The sequence below is a fragment of the Trichoderma ghanense genome, assembly GCF_004382785.1.
Source record: "Trichoderma ghanense strain CCMA-1212 chromosome Unknown scaffold_7, whole genome shotgun sequence".
Classification (NCBI taxonomy): Eukaryota; Fungi; Ascomycota; class Sordariomycetes; order Hypocreales; family Hypocreaceae; genus Trichoderma; species Trichoderma ghanense.
In genome coordinates, this window is record NW_027395670.1 from 431,867 (window position 1) to 447,564 (window position 15,698).

Here is a 15,698-nt window from a genome sequence, read left to right on the forward strand (position 1 = left end):
AAGCTTCCCTCGCACATGGCCGAGATGCTTCAGATCTTGTTCCATACAGGGATCGTGCATTGGCTGCCGCTCCAAGGGGACCTGTGCTACTGCAGCCGTACAGGGCCCTCACGAATCATGTGGAAGTTCCCATCTTTAGCTCTATCACTCGCGCAAAAGGCTGCGGAGTCCGCATTCGCCAAGCTCCTCTGGGCTGGGGTCGCGCTGCTGGTCGGTACTAAGACTGGCTAATTCCGGCCTCGCTGTTGGGTTAGCAGACAGGAGTAGGGCATGGCTTAGTAACCGTTTCTATGACTTCTATCTCGTCGTCTACACATGTTTTCTCATGCATGTTTGATCCATACCCTACCAATCGTTGACTCCCGGAGAAAGGATGTAGCAAACGCGAGACGACGCCGCGCTCCGGGAGGCAACGAGGCATGAGGCCGGTAACTCCTGAAAGGGTCTATGGTTGTGATATAAAAGGTTCTTAGACAGTCCATTAGAATAGAGGTGGAGAATTCTTTCTTCACTCGGAATCATATACGCCATAGCTCGTCTAAATCTAGTTTCAATCCATTCAATCGTCAGAAATGGCACCCCAATTCGACATCACACCCGAGAAGCGAGCATCAGTGCTCGCCTTCTTCCAACGACAGCTCTTCCGTGAGCCTCCCGCATGGACTCGAGAAGACGCGGATCTAAGTGGCAAGACCGCCATCGTCACTGGATCCAACACTGGTCTCGGCTTCGAGTGCAGCGCGCAGCTTCTGGACCTTGGCCTCAGCAAGCTGATTCTCGCAGTCCGCAGCGAGTCAAAGGGCGAAGAGGCGAAGAAGCTGCTCTTGGAGCGCCAAAAGTCCAGCAACCCCCCGCCGGTTATCGAAGTATGGAAGCTCGACCTTTCGAGCTATGACTCCATCGTCGCGTTTGCAGAGCGCGCCAAGACGCTCAAGAGGCTCGACATAGCCGTCCACAACGCAGGTCTCCGCAAGAAGAACTATGAGAAGAATCAGCATACCGGCCATGAAGAGACTGTCCAAGTCAACTACCTTGGCCTCGCCCTCTTCACGCTGCTTCTTCTTCCGATCCTTGAGCAAAAGAACACCGTCGAACAACCTGGCCACCTCGTGCTCGTTTCATCGGACACATCCGCATGGGCTGAATTCAAGGAGAAAAACTCGGTGCCCCTACTTGCAGGCTTGGACAAACCCGAATCGTTCAAGAGCCAAGATCAGTATTCTACTTCTAAGCTACTGGGGCAACTGTTCCTATCACAGCTGGTGAAGAGGGTGCCGCTGTCTTCTACGATTATCAACGCCCCGAATCCGGGTCTGTGCAAGTCCAGCTTGGGGCGCGATCACAATAGCCTCTTCGAAAGGTTGTTCATACGGATCTTCCATGGATTGCTTGGGCGCGAAACGGCAGTAGGAGCTCGTGCGTTCACGGACGCAGCTGTGAAGCAGGGTCCCGAATCCCACGGACAGTATCTTGAAGATGGAAAGGTTCAGCCGTAAGTTATTCAAGTTTATCCCATGAGATCTGTAGAAGACAATCGGCTAACGCTATGGGCTCAGGATGGCACCTCTTGTATACACAACTGAGGGTCATAAGATTGCAGAGAGGTTGTGGAGGGAGACGTTGGATGAGTTCGCTTTTGCAAAGGTCACTGATATTGTTCGGTCTCTGGGCGGTCAGCCATAATAGGTGTATGAGGAGACTTGTCATTCGTTTTTTTTTGTTTCTGCGTCGCACATTTCAAAGCAAATTTATGCCTATCGCCACTTAGTTTATGAATATAGAATCTGGAACCATGCTTGCTGAACAGACTGAGACTTCATCTACGAGTGCATCAGCCCAATGGCTGGCAACGGCGTGAAGCACATTCTTTTCCTGATATCTATATGCAACGCTATCTGAAATGACCCAACACATAAGAAACGAACATTTCATCCCAATGAATACTTCAAATGGATAAGAACGGCACAGCATGCGAACCAGTAATGGCATTAATGACAAAAGGCGAGGTAAACGTCGGCGGCATGCTGCTGGCGCTTATCACAGCATTCAGCAGGAAAAGCGCATCGGCTTGCTCCGGCCCCTGCAAGTCCTGCTGAGCCCAGAGTTTCTTGATCATTTCCTCCGTTGATCCAAGATTATTCATCGGCCTTGCTTCCATTGTTCGCTGTATAGCAGTGAGAATGAGCAATCGCTGCTCATCAGTCTCCGCCTGGATAGAGAGGATGAAGAGAGGGAATGGTCTGTCATATAGCCAGATCTTCTCCAAGAGGGCAAATGCCTTGGCGGCGGCGCTCTGTGCGGCTGTGGAAGACATGAAAGCGCCTTTGACGACGCGGTCGACGTAGATGATCAGGGCATATTGAAACAATCGATCGTTCATGATTTCCGTAGCTTTGTTTATTGTTTGGCCCTCTTTTTCCACGTCGAAGCAGTCACGCAGATCGTCGATGTTTTTGAGACGTAGCTCAAGCTCATTGATGGCTCGTAGGCGTTTGAGGGATAAGTAATTGGGGTCGTCCCGACTCTTGACAAGGTCCATTGCTTCGCTCAAAAAGTCAAGCACCTGGGGTGAGCAGCCCAGCATGTTATGCATCTACACGTTCGTCAGCAAGAGCTTGATAAAGACGGCATCACTCGTAGTTGATGGAGGATTCTCACCGTTATCAGATCGATATCGTATGCTGAGTCCGACACAAGGACTTCTGACTTGGCCATTACCTCCATCTGCGGAGTCCGTTGCTGCCAATGCTTGATGCTAAACTTGTACAGCGTCTTATGATAGCGGACCCAATTGAGCAGGATAGCACAATCTCCTGCGTACTTGCGATGGATATTGAAGCCAGAGTTGACAATCTTCATGCAGCCGTCAAAGTACACCGACCAGTCATTAGTCTTGCCGCTCTGACTGAGCACCTACAAGGACGGGTTAGAAGCATGCAAGTGACGGGTACGTGACTTGTCGCTTAACTTACCTCGTACAGGGTCAGCAGCAGACTCGCAGCAATGGCCTGTGGCCGAGATCGGTTGTCGAGGCCCTGCATGATAGCGCTTTTGAGATTTGATATCGCAAGGATCTTGTATCTGAGTGCCTCATTCGCCTTGTGCAGGGAGAGCAGCGATATTGCATTCATGGAGTGGCGGAGAGACATGGCGTGTACGCTATCATCGCCGAAAGACATTCGGTATAAAAGGCCGCACACGTCGTCATGGAACGTGCCGGACGTGACGAGGCGGATTGCGGAGGGTAGTTGAGGTCCATCTGTCGTATCTTAGTACACGGGATAACCACATCGTGTCTGAGGGGATGGGGCTCTGGCTCACAGAAGCCAAGTTTGGTTGACCATAATGAGATGCTTGGTGTTATCTGTGGCGTCCAAGCTCCCATGTGACCAACTATGAATCAGGTGTCAGACCAGGGCTACACCCAACTCCATGGTCAGAAGCACTCACTATGCCCTCCTGTATCGACTTGCTCGCGATAAAGACTCACGTCCCAGCTGGAAGTGTTTAGAAATACCACCGGATTCGCTCGATAACTGCCCCGGCTGCGCACGTTGGCCGTAGCAGCACGTCGTTTGTCCCCTTTGCGTGGCCATGACAGATTCTCATTGTAGCCGGAACATGTCTTGCCGCGCGTGTTGCAAGCTGTGCATGCGGGCAGAACTCTGTCGCAGGCGATCTTTAGGGCTGAGGCGTGTTAGCCCCGATGTACGTATAAGTGAAGATCTTCATGTGGTTCTAGCATAATTGCCGCCAAAGGCAAACCTATGGCATCATGATGGAACACATCTGGCGCTAATGAACGAAATCTCACATACTTCGACAACTGATGCAGGACTTCTTTGCTCTCGGAGGCTCGCTGCTGGTGGCTGATGGAGACATTCTGACGCGCGGGCGTATTGCGCACGACAAGCCTCGAGGCAATCTCGATACTCGGAAAAGAGATGGATGAAACGAGTATGATCTTGGTTGAATCTCACTTGTCCGAGTTGTCAAAGGCTCAATGTCAGACGGAAGGCTAAGCCGGAGTGGAGAACACGGGCCAAAATCTTCAAGACCCAGCCTCGAGTTTCTGCACGACTCGATGCTGGAAACAGGCACTGTGTGAGACTGGCATCATGTGACTCACTGTTCTTCAACCCATTAGTCATGGAAGATTCCGTAAAAGGCAGATTTCATATTGTGTCCAACTTGCGAGTAAGTGCTGTGCAAGCCTCCTTTTGGGCAACCTCGACAGTGACAGAAAGACATGGTTAGTTGTTGGTATTTGTCGTGTCTTTCTGTTTTACCAATTACCTCTGTGCAGTATATTGTACGCTAGTTTTCTTTCCGTAGAAGCTGAAGTATGTCGTATGTTGATGGTCCCCCAAAGATCATTTCCCAGTACTCCATGGGCTTTTCAGTTTCAATGAAGCTCGTGTGCCAACTAGTAAAGCAAACATCAACTGAATTCGTGATCATAATCACATTGGATAACGCACTGTGCGATATTTTAACTACATCAAGGGTGTGAAAGAGAGCTTGCACCATGTCCGCAACTGTCTCAAGGCTTACAAGGTGTCATGGTACTCTTACAAGCGCGTAGATGTGAAGCCTCAATCGCTCCTCCCAGAGAAAATGGTGCTACAATCCATTTCTCGCAGTCAACTAAGAGACGTCAGATTAAGAGCAATCCGAGTATTCGGAGTTATAGTACCCTAGACCACGCTTCCCTTTTTCTACGCTTCGCCAGTTGGTATTAAGAACCTGGCTCTTTATAGGTCGCACAAAGTATGCCTTGCAGAAGGCAGCCTACACCTATTCCCTGTAGATACCTAGGTAGTAGTCCAGTATCTGCTCAGCACTTCCAGCTTCTGCTTAAACCGCGTCTGGCCATTTCCGTGCTCTATTCCCCAGCTATCGTCCCTCCTTTCGAACGCGAAACGTTTCTACACACCGCTTACACTCTTCGTGATGAAGCAATGTTCTACACAGCTGCCGGTGAATCGTAACAATTGACCCTTACGCTGAGTTGACTGCTGACCAAGATCCCCCCAGTTCGTTACACGCGTCTTGAAAGAACAAAGTGATTCAGCCGATCTGTTACCAGCCTCCTATCACTTCTACGAACAGGCTGTTAGCGGCAGGAGACGTCGCAGAGTTGCCGACCCTTCACAGAATGTGGCGGCCTTCTTGGACACGGAGTTGTCGCTGCAGCAGCTCGAGGGCATAGACAAGCATCTCTGGCTAGCAGGCGCCAAAAGGCCTCCCACACAGCTGCATTTGCAAGTCGCCATCGGTCGCAACATCGTCCTCGCAGACCGCATCGACCTGCATCTCCTATGGAGCGGCGATGGCAAGCTCTTTGTGAAGCCTCTCTCGAGATTCCTCCTGAGTCCCGACTTTTGGCAAACTCATCTGACTTGTCTCGACTTTTGTCCTTGCAGCGACCGGGTTGAGAGCGCTCTTAGCAAGGAATCTCAGCCAGCTATAGAGGCGGGACATGCTCTTCCCTCCAACCCTACGTGCAAGGAATCCCTCCGAAAAGTCGCTCGTGGATTCCTGTACACATATGTCTGCCTCGTCTCTACAGAAAGCGACTTTACCATCGCCATCGACAAACGTCTCCTGCCAAGAGAGACGGACGATTCACCCATCAAATGGGCACAATGGCAGCGCTTTGTGAGAGAAATCCTCGCTCAACATGATTCGACCCGCGTCCATCCTCGCTTCGTCCGAGCAGAGCTTCGCTTGTCCCGCATCAACGCCATCCATCGGACAAAGCAGTTTGTCTTTTCGGAAGCGTACTTTGGCGGATGGAACAACTACAGCAGCTTCTTCCGCGATAATCTCGCGTGGATTGCTGCCATTACTGCGTATCTGGTCTTGATCTTGACTGCGATGCAGGTTGGCCTTGCGACGGAGCGGCTTCAGGCGAATACTGCCTTTCAGCAAGCTTCCTATGCGTTTACACTGCTTGCGATTTTGGGGCCTGTGTGCATGGTCAGCTTGGTGGTGTTGCGTGCTTTGATTGAGCTTGCGAAAGACTTGCGGGTGATCTTCAAGCAGGAGAAGAGGCGCGTGAATACATCAACAGCTTAGAGCTGTGAGACTCTTGACCAGGCACTTGCACCTACTGGGAGCCATGATATAGAGCGAGGATACTCTTGAAGCATTAGATGCGTTTCTTCTTTGACATCAAGCAGAAGCCGTGAAACCAATGATATGTGATTTGAATTAATATAATGGATGTCGCAGTTGGCGTTCTTCAACTCAACCTCCAGTCCGACTGCAAGCAGAATAGGTACACATGACTACCACCTATCCACCCACGACTTAGATAAAGCAGAACGCAACGTCTCCTACACAGTCCAACCATCTCGTATAAGCCACCATGGGACAGCCGCAACCCGGAAAACAGCCAGCCAAGACCTAGGTCAAAGTCTGCTGTTGCTGTCGAAGTACTAAGCCTCACTTCATCTCCATGTAACCTAGATGTAAAGGTTCCGTAAAACCAACCGATTTTTCTCACAGAACGACGCGAGTACATGCAACGAATGACCATCTTCGTTACCAAATCACGTTGACTGCGGTGCTTAGACCCAGTCCTTGTATCATGAAACAACTTTCTGCTTTCTTTGATGGATAGGGAGTCATGCAGAATATGTTCTCATTGGTCAGTAGTTGACCCAAGTCCGATTCAGTCGAAGCCTCATGCCATCTTTGTCAAATACACAGGCTCACCGCCTTCCCTTCGCCATAATCTTTTCACGATGCTTCCACCATGTCACAATAGTCGCCGGCGGGATCTGGAAGTGAACCGCAGCTTCACAAAAGGTTGGAGTCCGAAAGAACTGGCTCCTGCTGGCTGACTTCGATCTCCGCCAGCCCTGCCTTGGACCTGGTAGGTCGCTTATCTGTGGGAATGCGATGTTGTTGCAGATAGGTAAGGACACTGATCTTTTTCGTGTAGAGAATGTGCGTTTGATGCGATGAACGCGTTGTGGCACTTCGTATCCGCTAGAGCCCGCATTTTTCGGATTTGAAGCTTCTGTCTCTGGAGTTGGAGCTGCAACTCCTGGACCAGGGGGCGCTGTCTGTGGACTTGGGGACGTGGTTCCTGTGGTTGAAGCTGCAAATCCTGTATTCGGAGTTGCGGTCTGAGGACTAGGAACAGCAACTTGTGGGCTGGCAGCCACGGCCTGTGGAGTTGGAGCCGCGGTTCCTGGGCTGGAAACTGCGGTTGGAAGCGCTTGTGGATCTGGTGGCATATAAGCCATATACGGATATTGACCTGGAGCTGGATATGGACTTGGGGCCAGTGAGGATGAGGGTTTGGAGGCATCCGATGATTTGGGGCCATGTAACAACCCGGGGGTATATGGGGATAAGAACTTGGAAGCATATGAGGATGAGGGTGAGGGGGCAAGTACTAATATGGAGGCATATGAGCCGGATATTGGCCTGGTGCTGGATATTTAAAGGGGGGTGGCCATTGACCTGGAGCTGGGTATTGGCCTGGGGCTGGATATGACTGATATGGATATGGAGGCGGATATGTACTCGCGGCTACTTGATGGCATGGGATCAAGCGTCATTCGAATTCCCCGCAGTTTTGACAGGCAGCATAGAGACTATGACGCTTGTGCCTTTCTATAATATGCCCTGGTCGTACTTTGTAGGTCGACCAACATGCTGTGCTGTTCTAACATGTCAAAACAGTCTTCCTTTAGCTCAGTAGTCATACAACATTCTCTGACTCTGTACGTTCCCCATTCATGATCAGAGTTCATCCCAGCTCAGGCAATCTACGTGTGAGAAGTGCTCATGTTCGAGTATCTCCCGCTTACAATCCCCATTCCAGATACTTTTCAGGAACCGTCGGCCACTTGTCCACGCCATCCCGAATCACAATCGACATGCCTCCCAACAAATGGTTGCTGATATGACAATGCAGCAACCAAGCACCCGGATTCACAACTTGATAACGAACCACAACCCACGACGTTCCAGTAATGGCCGGTAATGATGCGAAACTATCTCTGCGGGGCGGGTTGACGAGGTTGAACAGCTCTGGCCTTTCCTTGATTGCTTCCTCAACCGAGTCCCAGGTGAAGTCACCCTCCCCGGCCCCAATTTGGAACATCTTGTTGCTGTGCTTGTGGATTGGGTGAGGCGGCATGGGAAATGTGCTGGCGAACAGCACAAGGTCCACCCAGGTGCCATTATAAGTCGAGATGGTGACATTGTTCTGTACGGGCTCAGGGTGTCTGAACAAGATCGGTGGTTCATGGGAGTTGTCGAGATCGGCGGGCATAAGACGAGTCGAGTTAAGTGCCCAGAGGTATGATGCGCCATCAATCTTCATGTTGAGCTTGTACGTAACATCAGCCTTCTCGGCGATCGGCTCCGGTGGGAACGGCGCTGCTGTAGCCTGATTGAAGACCACCACATCCTTTGACAGAGGCACTCCAGTGATGCTGATATAGGGCTCCGACGCTCCGATGCCACTATTCCCACAGCTGCTGTGAACATCTAGAACAGCGTGCCCGACAAGAACCTGCGGAGCGCTGACGGAATTACAGCGAATGTTGAACCGTCCAGCTTTGCTCATCTTCACCATGACACTGTATCGGTCGCCGTTGGTGAGAACCAGGGCTTGCACCTCTTGCGGATGAATGTACGACCCGTCCATGGCGAAGACCCACATGTCGTGCTCATCGATGGACACCATGGCCGTCATGAAGTTGATGGAGCCGATGATGTCGATTGCAATCCATTGGTGTTGGATAACCGACGAGAGCTCGACTTGTATGGTCTCGAGTGGCCCTTTCGTTTCTTTGCAGCCGGAAAATGCTCCCTCTGGGATGGAAGAGAGGTTGGTCGCAGGGCTGCCGCCCACTGCAGCCAGAGATGAGGGCGGAAGACATCTATTTAGCTCTGAGTCAGCGGAAAGAAGCATCATAGGAACCTGGGCATGTCAGGATAAACATACGATTTGTCAGTCATGGAAGTTGCGTTGCCGAGTGCTAAGAAGGTCTTTTGATCATCGCTAAGATTGGCCGCAACCTCAGCACTCGGGAGGCATTGCACTCGTCCCTTGCCATTGAACAAGATGGAATCATAGCATGAATCCTCGACACCACTAGCTAATGCAATGTTCCATTTCTCTTGAGATGTGAAGTGGTTGAAGTCTGTAATGGCGAGGGGCTTGACGGTGCGTTCAGCTTCAATCATGGCAGCAATGGCAAGAGGGTCGGCAGATATGAGATGGAAAGGCTTTGGGTCTTGGGGGCGAGGATGGATAATGATGGGGCCGTAGAGGCCGTCCTCGATTTGACCATGAAAGTGAGAGTGATACCAGAAGCTGCCGTACTGGGTCGCTGCAAATTCATGGATGAAGTGGCATCCCGGGGCGATGGCTCGTTGGGAGAGTCCCGGGACGCCATCGGACCAGGGCGTGTTCATCATCTCGATACCTTGGATGAGAGTTAGCAGAGAGTATTCATGCATGAATTCGAGATAACGCTATGATGGCCTTACCATGGAAATGAACTGTGGTGTTCTGGGGAGAATCGTTATGCACGCGCACAACAACCCAATCATCCTGATCGGCTTCAAGCGTAGGACCGGGAGACTGGCCATTGATCAAAAACATGTACCGCTCGAAGCCGTCTGGTGCGTGCTTCTCCCATGTCACCGTCAAGTTGAATTCACGGACGCGGACGGGGGGGACATATGTCGGCAGACCGAATGCCGGCAAAAGCTGGGCAAGGAGAACAAAGAGCAGCACACACAGCCGCGCCATTGTGACTTTGAGACAACTGATCACAAGCTGTCTACTTCCAATAACAATCTTCATTACAGATGGAACAAATGCGAGCAAGGCTTTACTTATATTGATCAACACCTGCGCGCACAAGTCCGCGGCCTTTGCAGGCCTTGCCGTGTCTCAGTCCCATGAACCGGCTCCCTCTTGTTCTTAGCACATACCTTAGCTGTACGCAGACCGCGCAAAAGCAGTAGCCGTCATCCCACTGCACCCGCACCCCGGCCACGACCGCATCCCTGAGCACCGAGTCAAACGAAACGACCTGCAGTCGGTATGCATGCCCGTCCCAGTTTACGATTGGGGATCCTTTGGTAGCGCAGGTGAATGATGGACGTTGCGGTGGATCGTCTTCAGCTTTCAGCTTGTCTCGTTAGCAGCGGTTAACGTGGACTTTGGCCCAACATAAGCGCGCCAACGCAGCAGAGATTCTGCAGCTACTGCCTCCTAGTGGAGAGTCAGAATCCTAACAGATGGATATCTATGCCGTAAGAAGCTTTATTCGTCGAATTGGTGATGGGCTCTTTGAACGTACAGCCTGGCGAAGTGCAGTGGTGACATCTGATTCGGCGCGTGGTGAGAGTTTTGGTTGTCGTTGATCTTGGGTAGGCTTCGGGCCATGCAGAAGGCAAATACTCTGTCTAATCTCAGTCTCAGCACATTTTTAGTTGTCTACGATGCAATTAGAGGCTCTTTAGAGTTTGCTGATGGTTTGGAACTGACTTATTTTGCATCTACTGCGCGCGTTGAAGTTTGCACTTGGCGTTGTTGAGATTAGGCATTGCCTCTGTGTAAGCTAGTCGTGCAGAGGCTCGAATAGAGCTGCAGACGTAAGCACAGCCTCTGTCAACAATAAGCTGATGCTTCCTTAGGCGCCTAAGTGATAAATACATCTAGAATCGGGCAGATGCCGTTGTGATGATGATGCCTTGTCCCGCTGAGCGTTGCACGCTGAGATATTCTGTGTACTACCTACTATCGGGCTCTCTTGAGCCACTGCTGGAATCATTCGTTATCACAGCTATGGAGGTGAAGTTCTCATGATGAGATGTGAATTCAAACCAGAGACCTGCTGGCCATCAATCGAAAAATTCTCTGATACTGGGATGGTCCTCTCTTGGCGCATCTCGCCTCAAGAGCCACCATCCCGCAACCTCAGGCAGCCGGTTGCCCGGAAACACGCAAGTATTGCTCTCCTCCTCGCCCTCCTCTTCATTCGCCAAAGTCCAGTCCAGCTCAACCACTTCCTCCCCTCCATCTCCCTTCAGCTCCTCCTCCAGAGCCGCCACCATATCGGCTTTGATGTTCCCCCACGTCGTCATGGTCAACAGCGTCCTGCTCCCTTCCGTCGCTCCAGGAACGACCAACACTCCCGGTGCGGCATTTCCCGCCGCCGCGCCGTTATGAACCGCGTTCCGGATGCCCAAGCCTGCTCCAGCCCACGGAATCTCCGTTTCCTCCGGCAGACGCACGACTTCAGCCTCGTACTCTGCTGCCTTGTAAGGCTCTCTGCCCCATGTTACGCCTCCCTTGTGCCGCACCCGCGGAAGCACGTAGTGAATCCCCTCGAGAGAAGGCATGTGAAAGTAAAGCCCTCTGACAACGCTCCGCCAGTGCTTGCGAACCTCCTCGTCCCCGGGCGCCGTCCGCCGCGGCACATCTCGGAACCAGGCCCTCCACTCCAGCCCGACGTGCAAGACCTGCTCCCAGCCGGCGATCTGCGTCTTGCCGAACTTGGAGCGCAGCATGTGGCGCTGATTGCGGTCGAAATAAAGAATGTCCCGCTTGGGATTGAACCATGGTCCCGTGCGGGCGTCCGGAGCGAGGAAGAAGCCTCCCTTTCGGAGGGCGATAGCTCGGGACTCGGCGCAGATGTGGAGCGCAACGGGCGGCGGGTGTCTCCGGTGGAAGGTGAGGATCTTCTGGAGGCTGGACTCTGCTGTGCTTTTGACGTGGAAGATTCGGGGAGGAGGCAGAGTGGCCTCCCAGATGAGGCTGCGGATCTCAAAGGGAAGGCCGGCGAGGTTGAACGTCTCTTGTGCCATTGCTATGCTGTGCTGAGAGAATTGAGACAAGGCGGATGAGTAAATCCCTCTGTTCCGGAGAGTACTGTAGCCTTTATGTAGCGCGTTTCTTCACGAGGCGAATAAGCCGGCCGTCTATAGCCAGGCAGCCGAATTTTGGTATAATCACAGAGCTGAGATAGAGCTGCCTAGATGGATTATGGCGGCGGGTGTGATGAAAGAGGTGACGACTTTACGTAAGGCAGCAGAGATAAATAAGACGCATTTGACGAAAGAAGAGAGTGGCAGTGCTGCTTTCGCAAGATCAAGATCGTGGCCCCGGCTGACATGGGTGAACCCGATTGCGGCTTTAACAAGAACCCGGCAGTGTAACCTTGATCTTGCCTGATCAACAGAACCCTGATGATCAACAGCCTGTATATCGGGCCTTGTAGGAGGGGTTCTTTAATGATTGCCTAATGCAGCTGAGATGTAGCACGATGATGCGGTGCCTTTCTTCGTCGGATACAATGAATGTCCTTTCATTTAATCGTCGCTATACACTGTCGTTCCATTCTGGTGATGTCGCCATACCGGACTTGAGGCCTCGGGATTTATAAGGCGTTGATTCTCATCCAATAACTGACCAATTCAAGTGAAAACAAAATCAGGATGCTAAAGAGTGGCAGAGGTCATATACAGGTGAGATGGACGCCACGTGATGGCGGTTCCTCCAAGGCCTCACGCCATCACAGTTTATCTATTCATTCAGCCTCTATTTCTGCCATTCCTCATGTCTGCGGCTCTCCAGAGTACAAGCTTCGTACGCATGATGCCAACACTAAACTGTAACATCCAGTGATTCACATTGATCCTCGCCCGTGCCCCATATTCATGCTCGATTCATCTTCCCTGCATCGCATCACTAGCGCTCGTCGAACGAAGCGGCCGCTCGCTTCCATGTCGAAAGCCAACATATCACTCGTCACCTTTTGTACCATCTGCATCTTTGTCCTCGTCCTCATCTACCCGTTCCCACGTATCGCCTCGGAAATTATACACGCTCTCGGCATAAAAACCTCCCAAGGAAGCACAACTTGTCTCCACACCACAAGTGACCCGTTCAACATCACCGTCTACCAAAAAGACACACCCTTTGCGCCCTCCCCCCTCCCTCCCTCGCACGCGACATCTGACGGAGAAACAATCATCAAACTGTTTCAGACGCTCGGCAGGACAACAGTATGGAAGAGCATTGCGAACATCAGCCTTGAAGGCGACACGTTTGAACCCGAAGGCCTCGTCCGCCTGGGTCCAGATCGCTACGTGATCAGCTGTGGAGAGTACACTGAGCGCACACGGAAGTATCCCCATCCCATCAATGGCACAGACCGGACGCCAGGGAAAGGATTCGCCCATCTGATGGTGTACGATGGAAAGGGAGAGAGAATCGCTGATGCGACAATCACAAGGGAGGGGGATGACGAGTATCACAACGGCGGGATTGACTACGACGGACGCTGGATCTGGGGGACCCTTGCTCAGTACCGGCCCAACAGCACAGCAAATGTCTACAAAGCAGATCCGTACAACTTGAAGACTCAGACCATCTTGCGATACAATGACCATCTGGGCGCTATTGTACACGATGCCATCAAGAACAGCATCACCGCACTCAATTGGGGAGGCCGCAACGCATCTATTTGGGCTCTCGGAAACGAAGTGAGAGCCAATTGTTGTCCACAAGAGCAAAAGCCTGGGTCTACCATCCGCAACCCGAGCTACTTTGTCGACTATCAAGACTGCAAATGGCTCGGACAAAGTGAATTTTACCACGGCGCGAGCGTAATGCTTTGCTCTGGAGTGGCTACCCTTGACGGCGGATACAGCCTGGGTGGGATTGCCTTGGTTGATGCCGAGTCGATGCAACCTTTGGCTGAAGTGCCGATTATGCTCAAGAGCCTTCGTGGAGTACGGATGACGCAGAATCCAGTCGATGTGAGCGTGCAAGGTGGGAAATTACAATTTTACTGGACTCCGGACCAAAGGAACAGCACATTGTATGTGTATGAGGCACAGCCCGAGAGCCCTTTTGAGTACGGCGGAGGACCAACCTGATGTATGGTCACGAAGGAAACAAGAGATGGGAGACTATTCAGATTGAACCACAATGAAATCTGGTATTGGTTCTGGGGCCATGAGGTCTCATTCTCTGTCTATGCGAGACTGGCTCGGAATAAGCTGCGATGCCTCCCATCACACAGATAAGCACCTACTTGCGCCATCCCATGTCTCTCCTCTACCACAGCCCGGCTTCCGTATGAGATGGCCTTTGGGAAGTTTTGACGCATCATTCGTCCTTAACAGGTTGGCTGGTCTGACGAACTAACGTTGGTCAAAACCGCAACAAACTCGCAGTTGGGCGGATAGTACGACACCCAATCCACATATTGGAAATAGTACCACGGAGTCCCATCCTCGTTAAGATCAAAGTCCGCCTCACAGATCTGCACGCCGTTGAGCGTGTTCACAGGCTCATTGTGCCACAAGTTGTACGTGTTGGTACCGCTGGCCCCCGACAGGAACCAATTCGAGTCCGAGGCATTCGGAAACGACGAAGTATTGGCAAAGGCAAGCTGGCCAATGGTAGTTGGCACAAACAGAGGGATCGTGGTGTAGTTCTGGAGGAAGCCCTTGGGGCCAAGGTCGAAGATGGTACCGTCGGAGGCCTGGCCTTCGCTGACGAGAACGCCGTTGTCCAGGTTGGCGAGGAGCGGAGGGGAGCTGTTGTCTATGGCGAGGTAGCTGAATTGGCCATCTTTGCTGGGTCTGAGTTGAAGAGGTCGGTAGTTGTTTTCGGGGATGGAGTCGTCGTAGAGGTAGAACGTGAGGCCCGCGTGGGTGGTCACGATGTTTTGGGCACAGATTTGACCAGTGACTTGAGATATGCCAGTGACCAAAGCCAGCATAGCCGTCATCAACTTAAAAGGCATGATGGAATTGCTTCGGAGATCCAGGTGTGTCATGGATCCTCACTGAGAGACGTACTCACCTCTTAAAAGCTAATATCCAGAGACTTTATGCTTCGAGTCGGCATCTTCAATTGAGCCGAACGACTGGGAAGGCGCAACAACTGGCGACAACCGCCGGTGAAAGCTTTGTTGCGTTGAACGCCATTGGCGAGTTCTCGCGAGCCAAGGTCGTATGCATATGGGGAATCACGCGGCGGTCTTGCCAGGACGCCATTGCGCTTGATGTTTTTTTTTACACACAGAAGCAATGCCTTCCCAGTTATCCTACATTATCTTCATCTTTAGTGAGGTTGAGACAACTAAGACGGCTTCTAGTCTCATTGTCTCACGCTCTGGTCATCACGACGAAAACTCTGCCGTTCATCCACTTTGCTGAACATTGAGGCTCACTTGTGGTATCAATGGGCACCTTCCACATTGAGCTAGAGGACAAGGCATATTGCATGTAAGGTTGTCTATGCGCACCATTCGGTGTTCGCCTCAGAGATATAAATGGGAAGCATCGTTGAGGATGGTAATCCATCATAGTCAATGCCACTGCCATAATGAGGTCAACTGCACAGTACAGTACATGATCTGATGGGGCATCTTCGCCACATGCCAATTGGTATTTGGCTGGCCATCATATTTACAAATTACAAGCAGCATTGTGCCACCTTCGGGAATATCACCGAGTCTTCTGCCTATTGCCCGGATCTGATGCATCGATCAGTAATAAGCTGGCCCTCACATCTGATATGCTCAGCAACAGTCATCAACTCCCATGTTGCCTGAGACGTGATTTCATGCAATGAGGGTTACAACGAACCATTTTTCCGCGGGGAAAGCTAAGAATAGGATATTCCTTGCACAAAC

General features: G+C 51.6%; 7 protein-coding genes across 7 annotated transcripts; 3 read left to right on the forward strand and 4 right to left on the reverse strand.

Annotated features, from left to right (window-relative positions):
* Nucleotides 1-572: 572 nt before the first annotated feature.
* On the forward strand, nt 573-1,683 carry CCMA1212_006281 (Short chain dehydrogenase; the record flags this gene model as incomplete). The annotated part of the gene is made up of 2 exons (XM_073703511.1): nt 573-1,492; nt 1,557-1,683. The coding sequence occupies 2 exons, from the start codon at nt 573-575 to the stop codon at nt 1,681-1,683; spliced, it is 1,047 nt and encodes a 348-aa protein (XP_073558113.1).
* Nucleotides 1,684-1,945: 262 nt separating this feature from the next.
* CCMA1212_006282 (uncharacterized protein) lies at nt 1,946-3,882 on the reverse strand (the record flags this gene model as incomplete). Its single annotated transcript, XM_073703512.1, has 6 exons — nt 1,946-2,593; nt 2,659-2,913; nt 2,973-3,259; nt 3,322-3,393; nt 3,451-3,687; nt 3,819-3,882. The coding sequence occupies 6 exons, from the start codon at nt 3,880-3,882 to the stop codon at nt 1,946-1,948; spliced, it is 1,563 nt and encodes a 520-aa protein (XP_073558114.1).
* Nucleotides 3,883-4,961: 1,079 nt separating this feature from the next.
* Nucleotides 4,962-6,081, forward strand: CCMA1212_006283 (uncharacterized protein; the record flags this gene model as incomplete). The annotated part of the gene is made up of 2 exons (XM_073703513.1): nt 4,962-4,987; nt 5,028-6,081. The coding sequence occupies 2 exons, from the start codon at nt 4,962-4,964 to the stop codon at nt 6,079-6,081; spliced, it is 1,080 nt and encodes a 359-aa protein (XP_073558115.1).
* A 638-nt stretch (nt 6,082-6,719) lies between these two features.
* On the reverse strand, nt 6,720-9,803 carry CCMA1212_006284 (Laccase abr2; the record flags this gene model as incomplete). Its single annotated transcript, XM_073703514.1, is given in 5 exon segments — nt 6,720-7,159; nt 7,179-7,513; nt 7,830-8,909; nt 8,975-9,458; nt 9,523-9,803. 5 exon segments carry the CDS (start codon nt 9,785-9,787, stop codon nt 6,720-6,722), a joined length of 2,604 nt encoding a protein of 867 aa, XP_073558116.1. The 5' UTR covers nt 9,788-9,803.
* Nucleotides 9,804-10,887: 1,084 nt separating this feature from the next.
* Nucleotides 10,888-11,853, reverse strand: CCMA1212_006285 (uncharacterized protein; the record flags this gene model as incomplete). The annotated part of the gene is made up of 1 exon (XM_073703515.1): nt 10,888-11,853. The coding sequence occupies one exon, from the start codon at nt 11,851-11,853 to the stop codon at nt 10,888-10,890; it is 966 nt and encodes a 321-aa protein (XP_073558015.1).
* An 852-nt stretch (nt 11,854-12,705) lies between these two features.
* CCMA1212_006286 (uncharacterized protein) lies at nt 12,706-13,929 on the forward strand (the record flags this gene model as incomplete). Its single annotated transcript, XM_073703516.1, has 1 exon — nt 12,706-13,929. The coding sequence occupies one exon, from the start codon at nt 12,706-12,708 to the stop codon at nt 13,927-13,929; it is 1,224 nt and encodes a 407-aa protein (XP_073558117.1).
* Nucleotides 13,930-14,171: 242 nt separating this feature from the next.
* CCMA1212_006287 (uncharacterized protein) lies at nt 14,172-14,804 on the reverse strand (the record flags this gene model as incomplete). The annotated part of the gene is made up of 1 exon (XM_073703517.1): nt 14,172-14,804. One exon carries the CDS (start codon nt 14,802-14,804, stop codon nt 14,172-14,174), a length of 633 nt encoding a protein of 210 aa, XP_073558118.1.
* Nucleotides 14,805-15,698: the final 894 nt, after the last annotated feature.